Here is a 27,972-nt window from a genome sequence, read left to right as displayed (position 1 = left end):
AGAATCTGCATGTTCAAAATTTCATTTCTCAGTGGTGTTCACTGCTTTCTTGTTTATAGATGCTTTGGTTATATATTAAAAATTTCCCTGCTTCTTTGATATACCTTATACATACTTCAATACACTTTAGGAAGGCTTTGTGTGGTATTCAGACTAAATTTAGCCAATTTCGTAATTTTTTTTTTTCTACTTTCCTGGCTGCTTACACGCATTACATGAAGTTTGAGCTGAAGGTGAAACAAGGATTCTACTGCCTATAGGTACAGCTGTACAAACAAGCTAATACAGGGCATACTAGGGTGTGAACATGCAGCATATCACATGTTTTGCAGAAGCTCTCTGAAACCTATTCTCTCTCTAGTTTATGATATGCTATTATGACACATAAGTGGAATTTTTGATACTTTGTTAGCCAGTAGGAGCTTGAGTACAATATATATATATATATATATGTTCAGGCTGGGTGACCATGTTGGGTCCTGCTTTTTTAATACACAGAATTATTTCCTTCTGGGAGTTACAACTTTTAAATATTTTTAGATAGTAAATGCATGTCATATTTCAAACACGTGCACATGGCACTAGACTGCATATGTGAAGAAACTATTGCAGGTATCAGAAATATCATCAGGTAGAGTAAAATACATCTAAGGAAGTTCTACCAAAAAAAAAATAAAAAAATTCCTTGGAGCTAGCTTTCTGTTTAGGAAGATTTTTATACCTTGTTTCTTCTGAAAACCCCTCCTTGCCAGTGTTCAAGGCCAAGCTGGACAAAGCCTTGGGCAACACGGTCTAGTGTGGGGTGTCCTTGCCCATGGCAGTGGGGTGGGAACTAGATGATCTTAAGGTCCTTTCCAACTCAAACCATTCTATGATTCTATAACATCTAAACATTCAACACATACTTAGTTTTAAGCTTGGGAGTGGTCATATTAAAGTCAATGAGACTAAATAATTCATGCAACAGTTATGCAGGAACAAACTCCCTTGCAGCTAGGGATTTTCTTGCTTTTGTAACCAATAAATTTGATTGACTTATAACTTTAGTAAAAACAATTTATTTATCCTGTGAAAAGACATGACACTGTCCTTATACACAATCTCTCCCTATATACAACAGTGTATGCATACAAAAGCAAACTGTAACTGTACACTGACTGGGTCCTTGGGTTGCTTGAGTAAAAGGTAAAATGGCAATTCATCAGCTCATTAACCTTTTTTTTTAATATGTATTACCTTCTTCATGTTCCAGTGACTATGTGAATATTGTAGGTTATAAAAGAAACAAATGCCAGAGGCAATGACATAGGTGTGTTGCATAAACCTGCAAGCTGTGGAAGAGCTGTGTGTCATCTGCAGCATCCACCCAGGACTGGGTTTTCTAACTGCAATGATTCATAATGGGCCGTCCACCTTGGAGACAGTGTTTAAACTCCAGAAGAAAACTGTTCGTAACAAATATCTGAAACCAAGGTAATACGCAAGATAAATACACTGTAGACTGAGAAGGAAATCCATTTTAGATGGATGTATAAGGGATGTAGCCCTCACCTTATTTGGCTTCTCTAAATAAAATTATACTCATCTACAAAAAAACTGTCCTATACCATAGTGTTCATTACAGCTAAATGTAAAATATACAACCAATTTGAAACGTAATTTTAGAGGTCTGGTGTTAAAACTATAAATCAGGACAAAGTGTATCAGAAAATGTACTTTCAGAACGTAAAAATGAGGGATGATACAACAGAGGCCTTTAATTTATTAATAATTTTTTAACTGAAACTTTGTATTATTATTGAAAAATGCTAGGCTTCAGAGTGCACTTCTGATTTGTTACAAGCCTGAGTCTACAATGGATTTTTCTGGTTCTAGTCTGCAACTAGAAAAAAAACAGTCCTTTCATTCTGTGGGCTTCTAAGGCATCTTAAGGTAGCCTCTGGGCTCATTTGCAGAAGGAAGTATTATATGTGATGGACATAAACGACTATTTACATACGTTAATCTCTGTAAATGTGAGAAGTAATAACCTGGGGTTCCAGTTTGACCTCTAAGACATGTTGAAATCAAATCCCTACAGAGTAGGTATTTACTCTGAAAACTTATTTTTTAATTTCTGAAAAACAATTTCTCCAGATTAAAATTGGTGTTTGAGATGGCTTTGTGATGATTTATGCCTTGCTTTTGTTTAAAATTTCTTTAGAGACTTTTGCAATCAAAACTTAAAGCTTCTGCTTTAATTAGGATGTGGGAAACTTGTCTGTAGAGGCAATTATTTATATACTTAATATATACTCTCTATATAACTCTTTGTTCATTCTAACTATACTCTGAGAAAATTTTAATGCATTATTTTAATGTAACTTTCTCTGTTACTATTTCTCCCTTACCCTCAGTCCAGGAAGCCACTTGCAAAACCTTACTAAGTTTAATTCCATACTAGTTTAAGAAGTCTACCTTCCTGAAATACCAGTTCAATGAAAAGCCAGCAAAGTCCTTCAATAATAAAGTTAATACTAGTATTAATAATACTAATATAGTACTAATATTAATTATTATATTAATAATACTAATATATTAATAATACTAATATAATTTTTTGTACTAAAATTGTTAGTATTTTGTATTTTGCCTATCTATGCAGTATGTTGATGGTTTTGTTAGACTTATACTTAACTACGGTAATATATTATTACATTTTTCTAAGTCTTTCCCTGACCCTTGTGTAGCCTTGGGTACCTCCCTTCACTTTCCATTTTCCTGTCTGTAAACTGGGAGTGACAACAGCACAGACTAGTATCACAAATAGTACAGCCTTTATAACAGCAGATTGTGCAGGGGGCTTTTGCTTGCATGCAGGTCTTCAAGGCAGCATCCATAACCCATTCTTACCTTTGGCTTGCCTTTGGAGGCATGATGGAATTTCTAAAGAAATGTTTCATATTAAATACAAAACTGAGCTCTTTGTCCAGAATCATCAGCCCTCTAAAGTTTCTAGGAATGTGAATTCTACTCAGAAAAAAACACAAACAAAATTCTTCTGAGTTATAGGTACTGTTGGGGCATTAAAGGGAGTGCCCTCCTGACCCCCACCTTATATCCTGGGGCAGTAGATAGGGTTACTTCATATCCTTGCCTTAGCTTGTGTAACTGGCCATAAACATATAGAGTTTTCAAATTCCTGCAACACTACCTATTTCCATGAACACCTGCAGCTCTGCTTTCCACAGGCCAGTTACAGATTTAGTAGAGAAATATCTTTTTACTTTCACTGCCTTACTATGGCATCCCCCTATTTTCTTGTTGAAAGTTTTCTGTTAACCACAGCAAAGAGGCAATTTTCTATTACCTGAGCCTCTTTTTATATCAGTTAAAATCCTTTTTTCTTAAGGAAAAAATATTTTTAATCTGTGTTGGTTTATTTGCTACCATGTAATCACTAATTACACATCCAGAGTTAGTGTTTAAACAACAAATTTTAGAAATAGATAATTAACTGTTCAAAGCAGTTCATGATGTTACAGAAAAAAATCTTTAGGTTTGCTTGCCACTGGATTTTTTAGTAATTAATACAGCCCTCTGAAGAATTGAAAAAACTATAATAATCAGGTAAGTTGTTAGCTTAAGAAGCTAATCTTTATCTTCTGATTCAGACAAATCAAATTGGCTTTTTTTTTTTTTTTTCTGTTTTACAGAAAAACTGCTTTCAGGCATGTTTCCCTGCCTGTGGCAAGAGGATTGGAATGAGATGATCTTTAAGGTCCCTTCCAAACCAAAACTGTCCAGAATTCTATGATTCTATGATTCCACACCACAGTTACAGCCTATACAAGGTTCAGAGACACCCTAGTACTTCTCAAACATGAATGATGGTGAGTGACTTTGTGTGTGGAAAGGGGAAGAGTAGGAAGAAAAGAAGTGGTTTTGGCTAAAGCAGCTAACATGAAAAGTAAGCTTATGTTTATATTTAGCGTGAAAGTATGAAACTTCACTTCCTAAGCTAATTAACGCCACACTCAGTATATTTAATTTGGCCTGTAAATGTAGAAACCAAGAAGGGATTTCTTTGGTATACAAAAAGCAATAGCAAAGTTGGGACATTTGGAGGGATATCTATTTGCCATTGTCTCTTTATGCTGAAAGAAGAGCTAGAAATGGCCACATCTGCAATCAAACTCACTACCGCAGAGCAAGAAGGTCTGGCACAGGAGGAAACCACATGGGCAGGCCCCTGGCCAGGAGCAGCAGCGGCCCAGCTCCTTGAGAAATGGTGTTTCCGAGTTGTCATCAATACTTAGGAACTGAGCAACTATAACAGCAGCTGAACTAATGTAGTAACAAGGAGGAAAAGTGTATGTGAAGAAAGTGTAAAGCAAACCATGCTGTTGGGTCAGTCTGGGCTGCGGGCTTGCTCATCTCCTGCAGCTCCCTCACCTACTAATACTTGTGGATAACACCGTAATTTAAAACATTAAAATAACATCACTACCTCTCTGTGAAACTAGCAGTCTGTCTAAAATATCTATGTGTGTAAAAATTGATAGCAACAAGGAATCAAGTATTTCATTGCGAATGCAATATGAGTTTAAGGCTTGGGAAATGCATCATTATGTTTTTAAAAAAATACCAAGCATTTCTTCTTTTTTGATTTTGTGCTCAGGATACTAAATATTTAACTTTATTCAGTCAACGCCATCCATCTAAATGAAATGAAAGATCATATCACATGGCAATCTGACAGGTACATTGGGCTACTTAATCATCTGATTAACCCCAGTCAAAGTTCAGTGACCCAAAGTAGGGGAAATTCCCTGACAACACCTTTGTGATCAGAACAGTGTATGCTTTCCTAGCTCCTTCACTCACAGAATTTCATCTATTTCCAACTTCGAAATGGTGAAAAGTTAAGACTTAATGTTCTGTATGTGAGGGGAAGCAAAGTATCTTTGTGTGTTTCCTTATGTCAGAAACTGAAGGAAAGAAAAAGGGTTAGATGTAAGGAAAAGGTTCTGAAGATCTTAGGTTAAAATTCTTCTTCAGATATAATGTTAAATTTACAAGGAACATAAATATCACTGAAAAAGCAGCAACCTTGATGTTTTAAATAGCAAACCCAACATAATTTTTATTTTTGAAAATCCCTCTCTTTATACAAAGTTCCCCAACTTAAGCCATTACACAAAATGGCAATTAGGGTTTGCGAGCATTATTCCATGAATAATTTGCATTATGCTGCTCTTATTTTTTTGTGTTTCCCTTGCTGCTGAGAATCCATCAGGTCTCTGAGATCACTAATAACCCTTGATGACCTTGACTACCTCTATCTGAGGTTTTTATGCCACAGACTCTGCCTGTAGGTCTTAGAGTCCATATAAACTCAGATCTAGACTCTGCCTTGACTAAGTTGTTAGAATGTCTGTAATGAGTTCTGCTACAGCCATGATTGTGCTTGGCCATGTACCTTGTTAATATAGGCACTTACCTATGGACTGACTTCCTGGCTTGACCTCTGTGGTCCTGACTGGTGATCACTGGGCTGTATCTGGTTATTTTTCAAGGACCCAATCCTGACTGTGACATACAGATTGACTTCCTGGCTTGACCCTTGGACCAGTCCTGGCTACATAACAACAAACAACAGGAGCCTTGAGTGAACGCTCAGAGAAAGAAAATCTTCAATTTTCATGTTACTTCAACCATCACAGAGCAAAGTAAGGTGTGTAATGTAAAACGGCTGGGTTTTAGCACAAAACACAATGCAAGTCTTAGGGTGGAATGGATAATTAAGTAAAGACTTCAATTCATGAGCTCTTCTTCCTAGAAGCACTTCAGCAAAATAATTTTTTTTCCAATTATTTTTAAAAGTAGGATTAACCAATTAGTGTAATGCTATTCAGTGTGACAAATGTAAGAAGATTAAGCCAAGCCTTGCGCATAGACAGACTCTAAAAGCATTATATACAGATAATAAATACTGCAATAGAGAGAAAGGGAACTTGGAATAAAACCTCAGTTTCTGTTCTCTGCTGTGCTCTAACACTTCTCTTAAGGGCAAAGGCAAAGCTTTTGTGATTTTCTTATCATGGACATCTTTAAGACTATTCCTAATTTTATCACAATGAAGTTAAGGCCTTTTGAAAGTTTTTGAGAGCATCTCAAAACTACCAAGCACCTTGAAATCAATACTATCACCTGGGATGACAGGTGAGCTACTCAGGTTCAAGAGTCAGGGTGTAGCTCAACACGCTTATTGAAGGTTGTGCTTGAGAAAAAAAGTAGTTTTCAACATAGGCTTTTCACAAACTGCCATGGGCAGGAGGTAATTACATAAATGAATATTCTCAGCCTGCCTTACTTATGCAATGTTTGAAATAATGTGGGCTTGCATTCTATAAGAGATCAATAGGACTTAGACGCTTAATATGCTGTTGTGCTTTGTGGTGGTTTTTTTTTTTTTTTTTTTTTTTTTTTTTTTTTTTTTGAACCTTTCTGTTTCAATTATCTGAACTATAAAATATGGTTCATGATTGAAACAGTGAACAAAATACCCCACCAGTGGTTTCATTGACTTTAGTACTATAATTAGGCCGAACTTCTTTAAACGGGAGAGCCACACGGTGGCAGGAGAGAACAAGGCATGCAAAAAAAGCTGCTCTGCTAAAAGCTTCCCTCATTTTTAACTACATAATGCTCTCTTCTAAGGGGCAACTGAAGGTTTGTGGCTATATTTTTAAACCTAATGGGCACAAACATAATTCATTAGTCACAAAGTCTAAAAAAAAAGTCTATTTTAAAATTTCTGATACTACTCACCAAGTTCAATAGGGAATTTTATACAGCAAATGTTCATATTACAATAACTGTTGAAGTTCCATAGTACAGTTAGGATATGGAATCTGCAACACATTAATTCCATCACTTAAATCACTGACTTCACACATTCTATAAAAATTATTTTCTTCTAATCTGAACCTTTTATCAAATGTTTATCTATCTAGTTTAAAATGTCGAATCCTTACTATGAACCACCAACGCAATTTTTAAAGTAATAGATTTAAGGGGAAACAAGACATGAAGGAATCCAATAGCATAGGACTCTATTATCTCCATACTTATCAGTGCAAGAATTTTCTTAGTACTGTAAACAATGTTGTAAAGTTCTTGGAATTCTAGTGGCCATCACCATAGTCTTGGTCACATCCAACTCTTAATGCTCCCTGGAGCAGCATAAGCTCCTCACCTTCTCAGAGGACACAGTTATGTCGCTCTGTGTTTTATTGTTGTGGGGTTTTTTTCCCTTTAACATATTTACAACTAGTAAAGACCTAGCTGAGGAGTTTTCTAATGAACTGTTTTAGTGATTAAGCGATCTGACAACAAAGCCTCTACAAAACCCTGAAACAGCCTTGCAAAAGAACAGTTCTCACTTCCCTCTCTGTTTGCTTTGTATGCTCAGCTTTCATAGCTGAACTTGTCAATTTCATTCTAAGGTCATATTCTTCTTAATAATCTTAACTGACTTGTTTCTCACTTTTCACTCAAATATATTTTTTCATTACTCTTAATTTTTCCCTACATATGCAGAAAAGGGAGTAATACAAATGTTGTTGGATGCAAAACCAGAGAGAAACTTCACCATTGTTCATTTTCTCTAATTCTGCATCTTCTAAAATATTTATTATGGATCAGACTCTTGCTTGAATGTGAAAGAATTTTCATGCCCATGTAGTCTTCATGCTATTAGTTTCCAGTTCCATAACTGCAGTCTTTACTGTATTTAAAATGTCTCTTAACTTTTGCTCCTTCCTGGTTTCGTTAAAAAAAGAAATAAAAAAAAAAAATCTTTAGTATTATGTAGTCCCCCTATTTCTGCCTGCAAATAAGGATCTCTCTGATTTCCCTTGTATTAGATCTCAAATTACAAGTTGTCTCTAAGTATTCACAAAGCTCCACTGTTTTACTCCAGGCCTCTGTAATAGCTATTTTACCATGATACAGAAAACTTTTGATGTCAGCAAGCAACAAAAGGTGGAAGACTGACTGATACTTTTTCTTTGTGTTCTTTTTTTATCCTTGAAGTATATTGGATATGTATGCACTAAAATTACTTCAGATTCTCCTTCAATTCTGTTAATAAAGCGTGAAGCAGGTTAAGGAAGGTGATTCTCCCTCTCTTCTCCGATCTCATGAGACCCGACCTACAGTCTTGTGTCCAGCTCTTGGACAACAACACGAGGGACAAGGAGCTCTTGGAGTGAATCCAGAGAAGGCCACAGAGATGCCGCAAGGGCTGGAGCAACTCTGCTTGGAGACAGGCTGAGACAGCTGGGTTTGTCCAGCCTGGAGAAAAGAAGGCTCCAGGGAGATCCTAGAGCAGCTTCAAGGGCTTAAAGGGCCTGACAAGAAACAGGAAGAGGGGCTTTTGACAAGGGCCTGTAAGGACAGGAGAAGAGAGAATGGCTTTAAACTGACAGAGGGGAGATTTAAATTAGACATTAGGAAGAAGTTCTTCCCTGTGAGGTTGCTGAGGCACTGTCTCAAGTTGGCCAGAGAAGCTGTGGCTGCCCCATCCCTGGCAGTGTTCAAGGCCAGGTTGGATGGGGCTTGGAGCAACCTGCTGTAGCGGAAGGTGTCCCAGCCTGTGGCAGGGGTTGGAACTGGATGAGCTTTGAGGTCCCTTCCAATCCAAATCATTCTAGGATTCTGTGAATTTACTTTATTCAGCTTGATCCTAGTATTGAAATGTCATAAATGCTTGATGGGCATACCCATGAAATGCTACGGTAAATTTCTGCCTGGGTAAGAATTTAATGTTAGATTATTACTTTATACAAACATGCGAAATTCAAACCAGCTGGTCACCTCCTAGTACTCAGTGTTCTAAGCAGCGTTTTACTGATTCCATGTAATGTTCCCTGTGCTTCAGTGTAACCTGAGGTAATTTGGCTCAGGTGACTGAAGCAGCCTTCTCAGCTCACCCTTCTTTGCTGTGTCATGAGAAAACAGCTGGATACTGAAGCAGAGACAGACTTCATAAACAAGGACAGAAGATTTAAGAAATAAGAAAAATAAGAGGAACTCAAATGAGATGAAACCTCATTGTCCTCAGGAGGGTCTGAGTGACTCAAGAGTTACTAGTAGGACTGCTCCCACCTCTGAGCCACAGCTTTGAACTAGCTTGAGAAACCAGGGAGAGTCTTTGTTTTCTGTCAATTTTCTAATATAATCCATAAGATGTGTGAGGTAGTTAACAAGAAGCATGAACTATCACGTTGTAAGATGCAGCATTTTGGACCAAATCTACGCTAGGTCTTAGGTTTGGCTGGGATTCAGTACTTTCGAAGACAAGAATAGCCACTGTCCACTGGCTGAATGGGCCTTTTGGAATCCATGTGGTTTTATGATAGAGCACGTTAGCATAGATTAAGTGGTAATTCTTGCTACATTGAGATGCCTGGCATACCTGCTAAAGGAAGAAGAGTCAAACGTATCATTGGCTCATACTTCTACACTCTCTCTTATGGATAGATTACATCATGGCTGTGTTGCCTAAAATATTAAATCAGTGATTTTTTTTATCAGTGCATACCCACGTATGCAAGAACTAACTCTATTTGCTGTGTAAAAAAGTGAAATTACCCTTCAAAAGAAACATAGTTCTTAAAGATGGCTGACTACTGGAGGCAGCCATCTAAGGCCATTAATATGAACATAAGAAGATGGTTCTAGCTCTTTGATGGACTGCATGTTTTGCAAGTACTTCAGTACTGCAGTTGTGAGTAAAAAGCAGTGGAGAAAATGTGAGAACTGAACACTGAAACAGAAAACCCATGCTATCTACTGCCAAAGCACAGAAGTAGGATCTAGCTATTGTGCTGCTTTGTGGTCTGTTGACCATAAGAAACATTATAATTGTTTAGTTAACTTAGCTTAGGTCCCTATACTAAGCACTGTAATTTCAGTGGAAGTGCAGCACTTGGTAGTAAATGATTCTGAATCCTCAGAGTAACAGCTTTCAGTTCAAAACTGCCTTAACTAGTCATTTCATTGTTCCCTTGATCATATTACCTGATCTGTGCATGTCATTAGTTCCCTTTTTAAGATTCCTAGCTTCTGGACATGATGCAGCCTGAGCAGTGAGGTTCACTCATCTGTGAGCGATAGGATCAAAAGAAAATAATAGGTCTGACTCACTATTCCTTACTCACTGATTTTAAAAAAAAACCTAAACAAAACTGAAACACTGCTGCAGTATGCAGTATTGCATAGACCATATATTTGGCCACTTTTAGAGTCTGTTCTAGGTTAGGCGTTGCTGGCCATATGGCACTTAATATGCATTAAATACTCCCAAAAGCTTGTTGAATAGCAAATGGCACAAAAACCCCCATTGGTTCATTCATGAGTTGGATGATACACACAGGGAGATGCTTAGGAGGTTAACCCAATTCTTAATAAGAAGACTGTTTATAGCTAGGCATAGGCACAGACTGATAAAAAGGGAAATTCTGGTCAGGTAGCTTGTACCAAAGTTTATCATAGTCTTTTCTCAACCTGTAAATTGTGAAATCCTTAGCTCCTTATGGGCTAGAACTCCATTTCAGTTGCAGTGCTCATGTGCTTATTATCTCCTCGTCTGTTCTCTGCTGTTGTTGAGCAGTGAGTGACTCCTATCTCAAGAACATACTGGGAAACTCAGCTTCACTTTTTAGTGCAGTAGATAACTGAAGTTGCTGCTTTAACTCTGAGATAACGCCACACTGGATACAGTAATATATATTGGATATACTAATAGCAATTAAACAGTCATTAGTGGGGTGGAAAAAGAACAGTAGGTGGATGGGGTAAAGTCTTACAGGATTTCATTTGCTAACTCTCTGCTGCAAATAAAGTCTTACCAAAGTTTTGTTTACTTGAATTTCAGTGAAGCAGTCCTATTGATGGAAAGTCCTCTGTGGTGTGGACTTCCCTCCTATTGAGAAGGAAAAAATTACTTTTTCATAACAAGCAAGAATAACAAATATGTATGCAAAGCTTAGAGAAATATTCATCCATTAACAGGTAAGGATTTTACTTCCGCATGTTTATTTATGAGTTAAATTAATACAATTTAAATATCCTTGGCTACTACATAATCAGATTTTGAAAATTAAGTTCTAGTTAGTATTTGTGATTTCTTTGTAAAGACTAGTAACAGGTACTTAGCAGCTGTCCAGAACAATGTACAGGAAATTACAATGTTTCTTAGGAATCACTAGTTATATTTACCTAACTACAAGTTACTGCCTTAAAAATAAGCAAGAGTAAGCATAAAGAATGCTAGGCACAACTGAAATTAAAACAAATCTTCAAAAGCCATAACTTGATGCCATGTTTTTCCACAGTGAGCTTGCACACATTCACAAAACTAAAACAAGGTCCTCACCAGTGCTAAATTTATTGGTTTCTTATTCACTCTTGTCCTGGTTTAGCAGTAGCAGTCATTTTTTTCTCCTCCTTAGTAGCTGGTGCAGCACTGTGTTTTTGACTTTTGGCCTGGGAACAGAGCTGATAACACAGATGTTTAGACCGACCAAGGACTTTGTGAGTCTCATGCTCTGCCAGGGAGGAGGGGAAGCCGGGAGGAAGCAGAGACAGGACACCTGACCCAAACTAGCCAAAGAGGTATTCCATACCACAGCACGTCATGCCCAGGATGTAACGGAGAGTTACCGGAAGGGCTGGATCACTGATGGGTGGGGGAGTTATCAGTCGGCAGGTGGTGAGGTGTTGTGTTCTCTTGCCTTGTTATTTCCTTTATCATTATTATTATTGTTGGTAGCAGTAGTGATTTGTGTTATACCTTAGTTACTAAATTATTCTTATCTCAACCTGTGGGAGTTACATTCTTTCAATTCTCCTCCCCGTCCCTCCAGGAGTGGGGGGAAGAAAGGGTGTGTGTGGGGGGGAAGTAGACTGCGTGGTTCTAATTTATGGCCTGGGCTTAAACCATGACAACTCTATTTCACAAGAGAAGAAAAAATAATGCTTTTATTTGGAAGGTGAAGTTCGTATGATATTTGACACTTTGTGCTGCTGCCATAATTTTGTGACCCATAAAAAATAATATCATGAAGTCTGTAAATCTGTTTGCCATCCAACACAGAATTCTTGCACCTGTTTTGTTTTTTTTTTCTGAAAAGTCACATCACAATTCACATTATACTTGTTAAAACCTATTAAGACAACATAATTCAGTAAATGAGCTTGACTGTGTAAATAATCCTTACTACTTTCAAACCTAAATTAAGCAATGAATAAAAATAACTTTATTTTCCATCTACCCAAAAGTTTTGTGTGCCATTAATATACTCTAAAACCATTCTCAACCATAACAGGAATTTAAGTATGGCCTTTTAAAACTTTAGATTATATAAGCATTTTTGATGATCTAACAGGTTTTTTTCAGAAAGAAAACTTAGGTTTAAACTTTCAAAGGTTCTGTTTTCCACACACAGTCCTTTTGTTTCCTGCACACAGGCTTTCTAGAAATCACAGATAATTTTAATGGAAAGTAAAAATACTGTATTCCTTATACTCTGAGCTTATAGCCACCTTGCTGAGATTCTCAGCACCAGTGCTAATTTCAGGATGCAGATATTAATTTAAGAACAGAACTAGGTTGTCAACGGCAGTTCTTTCATAACACACAAAAAAACCTCTAATAACTTTTACCTATCTCTAGCTTTGCCTGGACTGCTTAGTAAAGGAAACAGAGTATGAGAAGAAAGGACTCCTGAGGAAAGGACACAGAATCACATTATTCATTAAGGCTCTATGTTCCTTGTTAGAGATTTTCTGTGCTTACTAAAGCATCTTCTTGCCTGGTTAAAACCACACTTTTTCTCTTGTCTTCCTCCGTTACAGTCTGATTTATCTGTTCAAACAGCTTTGCTATCTTGACAAATCTCAGGTGATTCTGAAATCTTTGTGCAGCAAAAGCATAAAGTAGAGGGTTAATACAGCTACTGATGAATACAAGTGCTCCAGAGATGTACACTCCTCTGTCTACAATTTCATCCAATGCCAAAGACATTTCCTTATTAGAGAGTTCTATGTGAATTGAAACAATATCTAGGATGTTAAAGAGATGATGAGGGAACCAGCATAAAATGAATGCCACCACAATGCTGGCAATGAGCCGCTCTGATCGCTGCTTAGATTGGTAAGTCATTCTGCTTATTCTTCTTGCAACACACATGTAACAAGTGCAAATAATTAAAAAAGGGATTACAAAACCTGCAAGAGTCTCCAGCAAAAGATATGACACTTTCTGTCCATTAGAAGAGTAGTTGCGACATGTGCATACTAGTTGACCATTCATTTCTTCTGTTTCTTGAAATGGAATGACAGAAATGCCAAAAGTAATAGACAGGAACCAAACAAGGAACACGCTTAAAGCAATCTTTTGTTTTGTTTTGCATCTTTGAATGGTGAAAGGGTAGAAGACAGCCATAAACCGCTCCAAGCTCAGTGCTGTAATTAGAAATATACTAGCATACATGCTGCAGTAAATAATGAAAACCAGTATTTTGCAGATGACGACTCCAAAAACCCATGAGTCAGCGAAGGAGTAAATCCAAATTGGTAAAGTAATCAGTACAAGGACATCTGCAATGGCCAGGTTCAAGATCAGCAGGACTGAAGGAGATGCTTGCTTCATTTTGGTACAAACAGTCCAGATGACGATACAATTTCCAGGGGTCCCAATAATAAACGACAAGCTCAGTATTACACAGACTACTGACCTCACAATATTCCACATCGAGTGCATACTGCTTTCCTCAGCTTGATTCATGCTGGAAATTCTTCAGTTCTTCTTGGTTGCTAATATCTTTGGTACTTTGTGCCCTGCTTTTATTCTGTAAGTGTTAGTGAACTACTTGAAAGTTCTCTAACTGGTCTTCTGAAGACTAATACAGCACATGAGCTCACGTCCTAATGCTCACACTTGCAGACATCTGACTGCATATGGCAGTTCCTGTTGTTCAGGAAGACTGTGCACTTCCGCATACAAAGCGAAAATAAAGATACAGTGCTGCACCTGACTTTGTTTTTAGTTATACACCCATCATACTTCAGCAGATTTTACAGCACGCCAGTGGTCTTCCAAAAGAAGCTTGCTACTTTTTTCAACTTACTGATCCAAGCAACAGCTATGAGGAGAAAGCAACCCTCTTTATGCTGTTCTACTCATTCATATGAATGAATAAAACTTCATAAAAGTCAGAAAAGAGGGGTGGCAGATAAATCACGAATGTGCGTTATGTTTGACACGAAATTCTATCCCAAAGCACAATTGTGCTTACTGCTTTCATGTAATCTTTTTTAATTCAGCAGGAAAGAGTTGAACATGCTTTAGAAATATGCTGGCATAAAGGAAATTAACATTTTCTTACACTGAGACACTGCTGGTAACAATAAAGCGGGTGGGAGTTGTATCTCTAAAGCTCTGGGAAACTGCAGTCATTTAGCCAAACACTAACCATCAGAATAGTCTGGATATAGGGTTATAGGAGGAAATGCTCTGTCTGAGAAAAAACGCATTATTATGTTCTCCTCCTCCTGCACCAGCAATGGGCTACGGCTTTACATCCAAAGTAACTTGATAAGCCCTGTGTGAATCCTAAATTCTTCAGTGTCTGGCCAGAGAAAATGAAAATATTTTGTTATCCTGATGTCAAAACATCGTCTTCTGAAGTTCATTTCTAAAAAGTTAAAGGAGGAACTAGATGAGCAGCACACACAGGAAAGGTCAAGAGTCACAGAAGTGAAACTGGATGGGTATTTTCCATAAACAAGATTCACAGAAGAAGTTATGTGTAGTGCTCTTAAATTTAAGATTGAGTTACAGATTATTTCCCCAAGTGCTGAGGTAGAATTTTACAAAGCTGGCAAACGTAGAGTATGATATTAAGTTGAAAAGTATCTTTCACCATGGAAAAAGAGTTGCACCACCCCCACCCCCAAATCAGCTTAGCTGGTTTTGATCTCATAAGAGCATAATGAGATCAAAAGCAAATCCAGAATAACCCCACTAAAGTCAAGTATTATCTCTTCAAAATGCTATTTGTGTAACAGATATTTTAATTTGGATTTAATCTGTTACACGATTCCAGTTCCTTTTATTTTTAACTACATTTAATACAGATTGGGTGGGGGAAAAAACCCAAACCAGTAGTTCGTACTCTAAAGGGGATTTCTGAAAACCACTTGTGAAAATCAACTAATGAAGGGAAGTGATAGGCAATGTCCTTTCTTCTAAGGAAAATACCTTTATACATTTCATTATTTCTCCAGAAGTAACTTTGGAAGAGCTCTGTATTCATTTATTGGCAGTGGCAAGTAGAGACTGAAACTAAGCTACAGATCTTTATTAGAAAAAAATTAAATCAAGGAGAGATGCCCAGTATCTCAGTAGCCCCAGTGCCACAGGACAGGCAGGTTCTTTTAGGTAAATTCTCAATCTAGATTATTATTATTATTATTGTATCACACACTTGTTATTAAGAATTTGACCTTGTTTGCAGAGGGCCTTGGTAACTCTAGATTGTAAAAAAGTTGTACTGATTATTAGACATTTTGCTTAACTTAAAGCCATAATTGCTCAAAATTCTGTGTAGCAGTAAGCTGTGCTATCTGCTAGAAATTGTAGATAACAATCAGCTATTATGTAATTAAATTTTTTATGTCATAGTTACTCTTTAATTGTAACTACAACCCTCATGCTACCAAGGATCCCTAAGAAAACTTGTACTTTCCTGGGACACCTCTTAGATTTTCCTTTTAAAAACTTCTTTTTTTGGTGGCAAAGAGCATTTGTCTGTACACTTATTGGTGCCAGTATTAGCATAGTTCTAATTCAGTGGTGTATGGATCTGGTTGAACTTTTGAAGCATCTATCCTTCCATTTTTCAGAAACGTGTTTCTCCACTTCATCAAAGTTTGCTTGCCAGATGACCTCTGCTTCTGGCTGTATCTTTCAAAAAAAAAAATCCCAGACAGGTGTTGAAATGCTAAGACTTCCTTGTGTAAGACTCTGAAGACAGGCTATTAGGCTTAATATCACAGGTATTAGAGTTAATATTAGCTAGAGAGCATGTCTCTGAAGAGCTCTGACTGTTGGATCTCTGTGAAAACTCTGGACTGTTTGTAAACTGTCCTTAATATTCTCTAGAAGTGCCTGACCATTACTTGTCAAATTTACACTAATAGTACATGAATGTCATGGCAAATTTAGCAAATATTTCCATTAACAGTGGGAGCAGTGTAGTATGCTCAGTAACATGCTGAACATGCCAGTGGCTGACAACTCAGTGTGTTCCTCATTCTAGTGAGCAAATGTGGGTGGAGCTTTTAATGCATGAACATACAGTTGGACTTTTTGACCACATAAGCTCTGATCTAATTCTATTAACAGCAGTGAAATTAGGCTGTATGTCTGTGTTTATAAACAAAAAGGTCTAAACCTGAAGTTTTTTGTGTGCATATGTATGTGTAGTGTGACAATTCAGCCATTAACATACCAAACTTTGAGTTTGTTACCTTGAGATTGGTGAATAACTTCTGAAAACTTTCCAAGCTCAAGAAGTTGGTGCTACTGGTAACAAAACATTTAAAACAGAATTTGATTTTTATATATTAGGGGTGTGTTTCAGTCATCCTTTTAATGATTTATTTTTCTTTGTTATGCACACATGAGCTTCCCCCTAGTGGATGATCTGTAATTTACACTACTACTAAGCATATTCAGACAGCTGTGTTCGGACCACTAAATGTAAATTACAACTGATATTTCCAGCTCTTGCATATTTACTTTGAGAATCAGAATTTCACTTCAAGATGCTAAGAATCTTTGGGCTATCAGCCTCTGCTGAAATTGCATCATCCCTCCCTGCAGTAAGAGCATACCTGTAACAATTTACAGAGTAGCTGATGCATTGGAAACCTGTGTTGCATACCTTGTGTGAATAGCTGTACCAAAAAGACTTTATAAATCCTCTCCAATTTCTTCTTCAGAAGGATCTCCTGGATGTTTGTGAATGTAGGATAATGATCACCAAGTATCACTTATCTGCTGAGATGCTGGAAACTAATGTTACTAACCTTGTTTGCCTGCTAATGCTGAAGGGAGGAAGCGACTAGTCTCAACCCCTTTGTTCTTCAGCCATTGAAACAAAGTAGTATCTGCAGAATTGGCAGAGCTGGCTTACAATGAACTCGATTCAATGGTGCTATTAATGACAGTGTGAAAGTGGCACACTTTACTCTCATCTGAAAATTATGGTCTAGTACATAGCCCATGTAAATGTTGCTTTCTTGACTATACGAAGGTCTCCTGTATACATGGGATCTCATGGTGTTTCGCAGCAGCTAATAATGTCTTTGCTCTGTGACTATTGAGAAGGAAAGTGCAGTGTGGGAAAAGGCATGTACCAGACATTTCTAAGATCTTGCAAACACTGCTTGTGACACCAGTTCATGAGGCAGCAAGTACAAATGAAAACACCCTCAGCGCTGCTTTATCACCAGAGAAAATAACTTAGTGAAGAGCTACCCTGGGATCAGTTCCAGCACGTAATAAAAGATGTGTACCTTGCACTATAAATAGAAAGTTTGGAAGATTCTGTCCCACATGCGTTATTGTTAATCAGTCATCTAATATTACAAAATTATTCCCCTTAGTCAGCTCAGCAGCAAACACTGATAGCTTTATAGTTTATAGACTGGCCAGAGAAAAGATCTCCTGTTTGTTATGTTCAGGGAAAACTGCTTTAGAACTTGTGATAGGAGGAGTGCTTACAAGGCACCTGAGGTACGTGCATCAGCACATGATTACATAATGGTATCTTTCTTACCCTAACAGAATGATCACAGACAACCAGAACAGGTTTCCAGCAGCTGTGAAACTACTTAAGTGTATGGTGAAATATTCTCCTTGTGCAGACATACCAGGTTCATGAGAGGTGCTAATTATGATAGTGGAAAAATGTATTTACAACTCTGACTATAGGCAGGAATATGAACAATGATGCAGAGGTTATAGGAAAATTTAAATATCTTCTCAACATTATTATGAATGTATATAGTTTAGATTTCCTTTTATTTATAGTTCAAACAGTAAATGCACAGATTTGTTACAATTTAAGGAAAGACTCTGGTCTTTCTAAATTAGCTATCACTAAGTTATTATCTGTATATATACAAGCTATTGCTAGTCAATACCCTTATCTACACAAGCATATCTGGCATCACAATTGCTACTAGGTAAATCAAATACATTGTTTACATACTCTTCCTTTTGAGTAATAAATTATTGATGATAAATACTGCTTGGATGATTTGCTAACAAATGTTACTTGCTTTTTCCTTATTCTTTAGCTAAACCTCCTGCCATTTCTACCTCATTTGCTGGGATTGCATGTAAATATCATAGTACTATAGGATCAACATCTCTTTTTGTAATCCAGCAGTGTAATGAAAGTTTTTAGCAGTGTATCTCTTCGTGAAGAACCTGTGATTAAAAAAACCCAAACCCATACTTTGCTGTGCATGAACGGCAGCAATAGATGGTAGCTGTCATTTTGCATGTAAACCAAGCGTACACTATTTCCTACGACATACCCTTACGTAACAGGATTTGTCCATGTAGTTATGTGTTTTCAACACAGGGTGGCACTGGATAACCATCTGTAGGGTTTTTGCCAAGTTCGTAGGCTAGGGAGGCACAGCCTTTCTACGCACATTGTGCAGTGTTCAAGGCTGAGACCTTTTGAATAAGAAGTTTCGAAGTTTGTGACTTAGATTTCAGTATTTTTCCTGATTTATTGCTAACTTCATAGATAAAAATCACAATGTCTTTTCTGTCTTGTAGATCATGTTATTTTCCACATACTCATATTTGTAGCTTTTTTAGTACTGTTTTGATATATGTACATTTCCAGTGTTACATTTGGCTGCAACTAATACAGTAACAGCAGCTCCCTGTGGAAGAAAAGTGATGTGGAATCTGATTTAATTTTCTACACCCTTGAAGTACCAAAATTTGGAAAGTTTGGCAATGATACGAACAATCGGTCCTTCAGTGTAGTTTCCATTAGTGTGTTCTTGTAGTCTCTTTGAAAAGCAGATCAAGTTGCAAACACCCATGTTGTGAAACAACCCTGCTCAGCAGATTAGAGCTGCTTCTGAATCTTATTTAATTCCTTTAATACATGAGCATAAAGCTTGGGCCCTATTGTGACACAAAGTCTTGGTTTTGTGTCCTTAAACATAACGCCAGTTAACTGTGCTGAAAATTGAAAGACTGTACTAATTTCATGAGGAATACAGAGATTTTCTTCTGCTCTGCAGCAGCCACATAGGTGTGTTAGCTAAAGAAACTTGTAGGCAAATGCTTCCACCCTCAGTCACCCAGTAATTACCATACTTGGTATGTTGTTCTACACAGCTGGAGAAGCTTTCAAGTTGTACCATGTTGGTCTTCAGAATGATCTTGTCTAAGCATTGTTAATCTGAAATAAAAAGTAATCAGAATTGGTTCTGTGATGTCACCCACAGCTACAGTAACAGCTATTTACTTAACACATAATACATTTTATGGGAAAAGTGTAAGACATGCAGTCTTCAGGCACAGGTAACTTTCTATCATTATGTAAAGTGAGCTATTGCTTCTGTAGAATTTATATGTAATATTAAAAATGGCTGTGAAAAATGGTAACTTCATTAAATGAAGCAAGTGTTTTCACTGGCGAAAAGTGCTAGCACCATTTTCTCAGGTAAAAATCTTGCTATTTAAGATTTTAACAGAATATAAAGCTAATAAACAGTAAAGTAAAGCGATCTCATATTATTCCTACATTTGAATCTTGCACCAAACAAAATGATTTGGGTTTAGGCATTCTTATTTTCTATGTGATTGAGTCAGAGCAGAAAGTCCTTGTAGCCCAGTGTCTTGTCTCTCCTGAAAGCCTAGGAGTGAACAAGCTATGTGTGACCATACTTGCCACACACACTCCCTGACATTTAGCCAATTACAGCTGAGGAGTTTCCTGAGCTAGGTATGGTCCCTGTGCACTTAATAAAGCTTTGCGCACATTCACTGTGTAGACTTCCTAAGTCTATCCTTGAACTCATGTAAACTTACAGCACTGCAGCTTTACTACATGCTGTGTGAAGAACCACCTCCTCTTGTTCACTAGTCTCCTGTCAGCTTCATCTGGCTTCCCACAATTCATATGTTGGAAGAAACAGTGAACAGTTGATGCCTGTTCATCCCTTCCTAGTATTTATTTGATTAAACCCTACCTGATCTGTCAGACACTTTTTATTTCCAGACTGAAGAGTTCTCGCATACATGATCAATCCCTACATAGAAGCCATTCCACAACTTTCATCACCACTGCTGCCTTCTTTCTTCATTTAGTTCTTTTATATTCTCTGAGATGGAAAAACAGACAAGTTCTGAAGTTCTCAGTTAAAATGCAGCCTGCTGCACAGGGATAATGAGAGAAATCAAGTCACAGGGAGGTCTCAAGTCTGTTTCATCCTGCTACAGTGTAAAAAAGAGAACAGCTTGGTTGTCTCCTTAAACTGCTGTCAAAAATGTCCTTATTTTTTTTTTAAAAAAAAGGATTAATTTAGTTTACATTCGAGCCCCCAAAATAATAATTAGGGTTGTCTTTTTTTTTTTCTCAGTGCCAGTCTATGCTTTAGAACTTAGAAGATGTTTCAAAGGTCACTGTGCCATTCTTCCTTCATTTACTCCAGATGCTCCACAATCATAGAAATCCTCATGTGATGCAATTACCTTGTAATCCTTGAACCACAGGTTGTCCTCTGTCTGATAAAGCTTTGTATCTGCCTGCTGTGTGTTGTATTCTGTGCATAAACCATTAAAAGTCAAGTATCATTTAAATATGCTGTTATTTGGTATTGTATGAAAGGCAGGTTTAACTGTGTACGTTAATTCTTTTTCTTGCTATCTTTGTGTCTTGTTTTGCTCATCTGTGTGGGCAGCATTTAGTCTCCGATGGTGTTGAATGGTATCTCTTTCAACATCTGTTCTTTCCCTAGACAGTAACTCTATGACTGGTTTTTTCATGATTGCTGTTTTCCTGTCCTTTCAGTTGCTACATATTGGCCAAGTTGTGTGGTATCTGACCACAATGTTAATAAAACTATTGCTATAGCTTTAGTGCCTTGGTTCCCCTCTGCCGTAGCTGGATGTACTTCATGTTGGCATTACAAAATGTTTGCGGTGTGCAATATATCCTGATAGAGTGCTGGCTTTGGGCACATTTTGAAGTCTGTTACTGGGTGAAAACCAGACTACACTGAAGAGAAAACATGGCTAGGGCTCTTGCTAGGCACTGCTGCTGAGAATCAGTTGATCATATTATTAGGGGTCCTCCTCCATGACAAATCACAGATCCAGTCACAAGCCTTACCCAAATTCCAGTCCTCTGGATCAGGTTTTGAACAATGCTAGGCCAAATTTCTAGTTTAGGATGTTTACTAGGTTATTGCTTATCATCCTGTAATACCATATTCTACACAAGGTTATACAGATATCAAGAAGACAACTGTAAATCACATAAACCCAGAACTGAAACAGACATCTAAACAGAAGTTCAATTTCAAAAATTAGCCTTTCTATGTTATCTGAGAAGAGTTATCTTCTGTAAGCATAACAGAAAAAAATCAGCTTGCCAAAATAAGGAAATTAAGTAAGATAGAAGCTTTGAGAGAATTCTTTTCTCCAGCTAATCAAGGCATCTTTGTAGCCCACAAACACAGCAAAACTATTTTCACAACCTATGTTAGGATGAGGTCCAAGCAGAAGAGTTGAAAATTGCCTCATGATGGTATATCCTTTAACAGGAAATCATGAGACCAATTCATCTGCCACATGAAAGCTCATAGATTTCTTGCTTTCAGCAGAAAACTGTTTTTTCGCATGATAGCAGTACCCCTTCCCTACCACTTCTTCAGCTTGTAATCTGAGCAGCTTCCCTTCCAGCTGCCAAATTACTTTCACCATATCATGAAGAAACTCTTAATAGTGTTAGTCTAGTAACATACTGGCAACGTAGCATGGTAGCAATATTTTCATAATCTCAAGGTGTTTATAGTATATTAAAGAAAAAAAAAAAAAAAAGAAAAAATTGTTCCACTGAATCAATTTTCTCAAGAGTACTATGTCCAGCCAGTGTTTGGCAAGTTTTCGCTTTCTAAAATGTATACAAATTACTCTAAATTACCACTTTTTTTAGTTTAAAACATGACAGGTTAGTTAATTGCCCCCTGTTCAAAATGCTCTTCACTCAGTGTTAATCCCACAAATGGGGTTAATGAAATGGTGGAATTTTAGTAGAATCGTCACTTTATATTTTTCTTACATCATTTGCACAATAGAACTATCAGAATAACTGTTTTAAGTTTGATCCTAGCTATGATTTGAACAAACGGATTAGAATAATGGCCTTCAAAAGTCCCTTCCAACCTTAATTTTCCTGTAATTATATTTTTGCACTGACATGTTTGACACAGCCTGACACAATGCTACTCATGATGCTGCTGATTAAAAGCATTTTCCCGTGACATTATTTCCCATTAACCATTCCCAACTGCCTCTGTCCCTCAGCCTAGAAAGGAACTATGTCCTTACAGGAATGATCAAGCAATACTTTCTAACTTAATGCGCCAAGTGGATGGGATAGTAAATGTCTGTACACAATTTTAGATGCATTTGTAGGCTATCTCTTTCTTTGGAAAGTGGTATCAGCCAAACAGCAGATGAGGCTTTTATTCTTACATGCACTGACAGTTGAAACTCAGATTTGACTGGGTCTTTCTTATTTGGTTCTTAGCTGTAGTCAGTTTTCCTACTCACATTTAATTTTAATGGGATAATCTAAATTTAGAAATTAGAAAATAAATAGGGGGTCTATGTACATTACAGCTCCACCTCCAAGAACACCGTTTGCTTTACAGATGAATCTTCTAGTGGGATTGAATGTTTCAGATCCAAAGAGCCATAATCATAAAATGAGGAAAAAAAAAATCTCCATATTCCTTAAACTCAGTTGAACTGTCCTCAGCTCTTGTTTAAATGCACTCAGTAAAGAGGAACTCTCAGATTGTTTATCGACTGAAGTCTCCCAACAAATATGATCTGTCAGATGTTTTTCCATCCTTCTGTGTTGGAACAATCTAGCAGCAGTTTCAGTTCTGAACACACTTGTGTTTCTATAAATGGGTTTGCTCTTGCCAGTGATCAGCTGGATCTAGTAGTAGCAGTGTTGTGTCTTTTCACAAGTAACTCTGAGCTAGCAAATTTCTTAATCCCTGTATTTCTCAGCAACTTCCCTGACAGTCTGCCCAACCGGGATACCAAACAGGTGTGACACTGAATGGAATTGCTTATTAAGCAGAAGACTAGTGGTCTGTTTGCCTTTTCATTATATGTGTGCTAGAATCCTGAAATGCTGCTGTTTGACTCATGCCATATGACAAACAAAATTTCTTTTGTTTTTTTTGACAAGTATGTCACTTTGTCTTTAACACTCTGGCATTCTTGTAAGACAAGTTAGCCTTACAATACCAGCATGCTGAATTCTGCTTTTCCTCCAAAACTTCTCTCCACCTGAATACTACCTTGTCTGCAGGTCAAAACCTCCTTGTTAGCTTTCTGCCTCAGAGGGTGCAAACAGTTGCTCCGCACAGCAAAAAAACGTCAGGTTCTACCACTCACGCAATGTGCTGGGAAGTTGCTGTAATTTACGGTAACTTGTGCAAGACTAAAGTTGTCCCTGAGGGTTCAACCTACCCAGTTTTCATCACAACACAGATTATATTTTCAACTCTTTTCCTCATATATTCATCTTACACAAAATTGCATCTCTCCTTTCCATCTTCCTGAATGGTCTTTTATTACTAATTCCGTATTTTGCCTAGCTTCAATTTTTAAATTCTTCAGTGGTCCAACTCAGAACACCAACCCTCTTGAATAAAACTCCACGTACCTTAAGTATCAGCATTCTTGCTAAGAATTTTGCATTCCCACAGTTGAACAAAATTCTCTTTGAAGCAATTCAGCTTGTTAGCTATTAGTTCTTCATAATTTACTACAAAGCTCTATTATGTCGATAGTTTACAAGGATGAATTGATTTGCTTTAGCAAAACATGAGCCAAAGGAGTCATATGATCTCTATTATACAGATTAAAGTTTTGAAGATAGGAGAGATGACTATGGCAGGATCTGTTAATTGTCCTATCCTACCTTAGCAAATGGCTAGGTTCTGCTCTTCTAGGTTGATGTTCACGTAAGGCTGCACTTCCATACTCCCACTAGCCAACTGCCCTCTTCCCTTCCTTCTGGCCCTGTTCTGCACTGTAATCAAACTTAGCCTGAAAGACACCGAGTTTTGGTTACTGTCCTAATGCCACTGAGCATTTCCTCACCCTAAGCAGTGTGAAGAACAATATGGAAGTGAATGTGAAGTACTGAGGAAGCAGGGAGAAGAGAATGGAAGGGAAAGGGAAGCCTTGCCTCAGCCTGTCAAAGTCTGTTTTGGGACTGGGCTGCTGTGCTTACATGCAAGTACAGCTGGAGCATTAACAAGTGTTGTTTAGCAAGTGCAGTGACTTTTTAGAACATCTGCCAATCTGTCAACAGTGGACTTAACAAAAACATAAAATATCATCTTTGTTAAAGGTAAAAATCAATACCTTCTTCAGGCAGTCCAGAAGTGGAACCGTTCTCTGGCTAGTTTAACAAAACTGGGCTATAAATTGAACTGAATCTCTGGTATATTTATGGAATCTTCTATATGTAAACTTTTACTCTGAAGAAATACTATTACATAACCTTGTGCTGCTATTTAAAAGAAAAAAAGGGCAAAAAAAGCCTTCTTCCAATGCACACTCAGCTTTTAAGAAAAACGTATGTTCATGACTGTCCTCCTTTCAGGTCAGCTGCCAAGTGCGTTATTACAGGTCAGTCACAACTGTACTAAAGCAGATTGTACAGGTATGACTGACTTCAACTGGGCCTTAAACAATTCTTGAGAAGGAAGGGATTAAACTTGCTTTTTGCCTCCTGAGTTGAGTTTTCAGAGCTGGTATTTGTTGCTCAAAAACCCCTGAACAATTATCTTGATCTGTAGACAGTGAAGAAAGATCATACTGATGCTGCATGATTCTAGTGCTGCTTTTTCAACAGAAAGTCATGCTTAAACAATGGCCAGGATTCCTACTGATGTAGGAAAACTTAGAACAGTAGAGCTGCTGTCAAGGAGCACTGGAAACCCTTGTGGTACAGGTAGAAGAATTATTGGGGGTGGGTGTGGGGGGAAATCCCAGCTTCTTCAAAAAAATCTATATTCTCTAATGAAGCTTAAAACTGAACAAGTGGACTATTCTGAATCTGAACTTTATGGAATTGGACTACTTGTGGCAAACTAAAAATGTATCATTCCAGTCTTCCTAAGTTCCTTACACCTCTGTATATGTTCTTTTTTATCAATGCATAGGTTTATGGAGATTCCTGGATAGGCTGGACTTCTCACCCATTGATTCCTTCCTGGCCTTGGGAACGAGTTACAAATTGTGCATACGAACATAACTTATTTAAAGCTGAACACAGGCTTGCCTGTGATGTTTGGGGTTTGGAAGTCACAGGTTTGGTTTATAAAATTTTCCAAAGACAAAGAGAATTCTGGGGAATTCAAGAGGAGGTGTCATATTGACATGTCCAGGAAAAAATGAAATGGGCAGCAGAAGCTGTCTATACACTCAGAAACAAGAAAGATGATGAAAACAAATCACTGGAATTCAACCCAAATATTATTTTTGTATACATAATAACAAACATCTTACTAAATCTTTTACCTTCTTTCTTGTTTAAGAGGCTCCTGCAAATGTCTGCATTTCACTGTTCTCATTTTTATTAAGGTTGGATTTTGGGTCTCAGGGATAATTTTATTGGTGCAAATTCAAATGCAAAAACTGGGATGGCTGGTAAAGTCTTGTGAGGTGGTGAAGACAAGATAGCACACTTCTGAAAGATATGACTGGTGATGATTGTGTTAACATATTCTGAACTTGGAAAATTCCTGAATGAAACACAGGAACAGTGGGAAAAGTGCTGACATGGGCTTTTGCCCACACTGTAGATCTGTGCCAAGGCTTGGGTTCTCTTCTCATCTTTCTTTGAAACTTGCTGGTTTTCTACTAGTGTGTCCAGATCAGCACAGTCATGTTGGGGGATACTTGAGCCAATACAAACACTACTTAAATGACTAGGATCAGAAGCAAACAGAGAACTCGGTTCAACCAAATAAAAGATGTTTAAGCAAATAGTGATTTCTGGAAAAGATTGTTTCTTTTAAATAACAAGTGTGTAAACTCATACCCAATTCATGGGTTTTGTCAAGGTGCCAGTGCAAGCACCCAAGGAGTCTTGAACAAGAGTCTTAAACAGTTAGTTCAAATCCAGAAACTATCCAACTACTGATATTATAATTTCAGGTGTTTAGAAATAGTTTATTTCTGGTCCACTTTTTTGAAAGAATAATATTATTTTAGAAGACTCTTTATACCTATTAAAGAACTTCTCCACAGTGGTAACAAACTGGCCTCTGGAGTATGGATAATGATTTTTTTCACTTCATACGTAACTGAAAAAGGAGTAGTACTGCTTTCATCAGCAGTTTCAACTTTTGTAACTTCCTTTTTCATTTCTAGCCAGCTTTGGATACAAAACATGTGGAGGAAGCAGCACACAGCATAATAAGCTTGCTGGCATTTTACTGGTAGTTCAGACCTGTAGTTGTTTCTGTTATTTCCTGAATTTGCATTGGAAGATGACTAGGAGAAAGAATTGTCATGTGGCTACACATAGTCATGTTCCCAAATTGCTGTCCTGCTGTCAAGTCATTCTTTGTGGAGAAAGAGTTGGATTGCCCTTCTGACAAAACACCACTTAGAAGTTACACTGACAGTATTAATGGCAGGATATCTACTGTAAAGTGATGCTAAGGAACTCTTCAGTGTGTCAAGGTTCCTGGTGTTTGTTGGTGTAAGTAGTAACAGGCACTCAGCATCAAAACAGACATTTGTTGTGCATATTTAAACAACCTTATGAAGGAAAAGAGCTTAATTTACTTTAGTTTTGAATGTGAATGGTCTTGATCTCAAAAGGAGACAACAAAAGAAATAACTTACACTACTTGATTTATCACCTGAATGACAGTTACCTAAAATGCCTGGACTTGCAGAGCAGGAGGAATAGCAATTACCTGCTTAGCAGGCTTTTCCTGGAGAAGCATAAGATGGAAAAGCTTCTCTTGAAGTGTGAAGATATTTCCAGATGTCAGAACAGCAGAGAAACTTGTAAAAGAAATATTAAGATTGCTTTGAATTGAGTATGGAAATGTCTCTGTGTTGTATCTTGAGTAGGACCAATAAGGCAATGCTTACAAAAAAGACATGATAATAAAGGATACAAAGAAGGGCAAACTGGTAAACACTGAAAAATGCAGGGCTTACACTAAGACAAACAGGCCTGTGCTCCAAGAGCCTTACAGCAGAAACACCTGTAAGCAGAAGACCTGCCTTCTGGTCCAGGAAGATGAAAGTTACACAGGCCATTCCTCTTTCTGTTAGCTAAGTTGGAAGAAAGACAGATTATTTTGAAAGGAGGAACAAAGACAACAGGCGGTGAACCTGCCCAAGATTTACAGAAGGTGAAATAAAAGACTGTGACAAAAAAAAAAAAAAAAAAAAAAAAAAAAAAGGTATCATAATAACTCATTCCAAAAAGGCACAGAATATCTGTCCAAAACCTGTTTTGATGTTACCCAGAGGAACCCACAAGATGTAGTTAGGACTTGACAGTTGTCATTCCTTGAATCTTGTGTTATAGCACA

At 37.5% G+C, this 27,972-nt stretch overlaps 1 protein-coding gene across 1 annotated transcript; it reads right to left on the bottom strand.

Annotated features, from left to right (window-relative positions):
• Window positions 1-12,826: 12,826 nt before the first annotated feature.
• LOC308231616 (leukotriene B4 receptor 1-like) lies at window positions 12,827-13,837 on the bottom strand (the record flags this gene model as incomplete). The annotated part of the gene is made up of 1 exon (XM_080637243.1): window positions 12,827-13,837. The coding sequence occupies one exon, from the start codon at window positions 13,835-13,837 to the stop codon at window positions 12,827-12,829; it is 1,011 nt and encodes a 336-aa protein (XP_080493369.1).
• Between the last annotated feature and the right edge of the window lie 14,135 nt (window positions 13,838-27,972).

This window comes from Psittacula echo, assembly GCF_963264785.1.
Source record: "Psittacula echo genome assembly, chromosome: Z".
Taxonomy (NCBI): Eukaryota; Metazoa; Chordata; class Aves; order Psittaciformes; family Psittacidae; genus Psittacula; species Psittacula echo.
The sequence above is the reverse complement of the archived record's forward strand: the minus strand, read 5'-3'. Positions and strand labels throughout refer to the sequence as shown.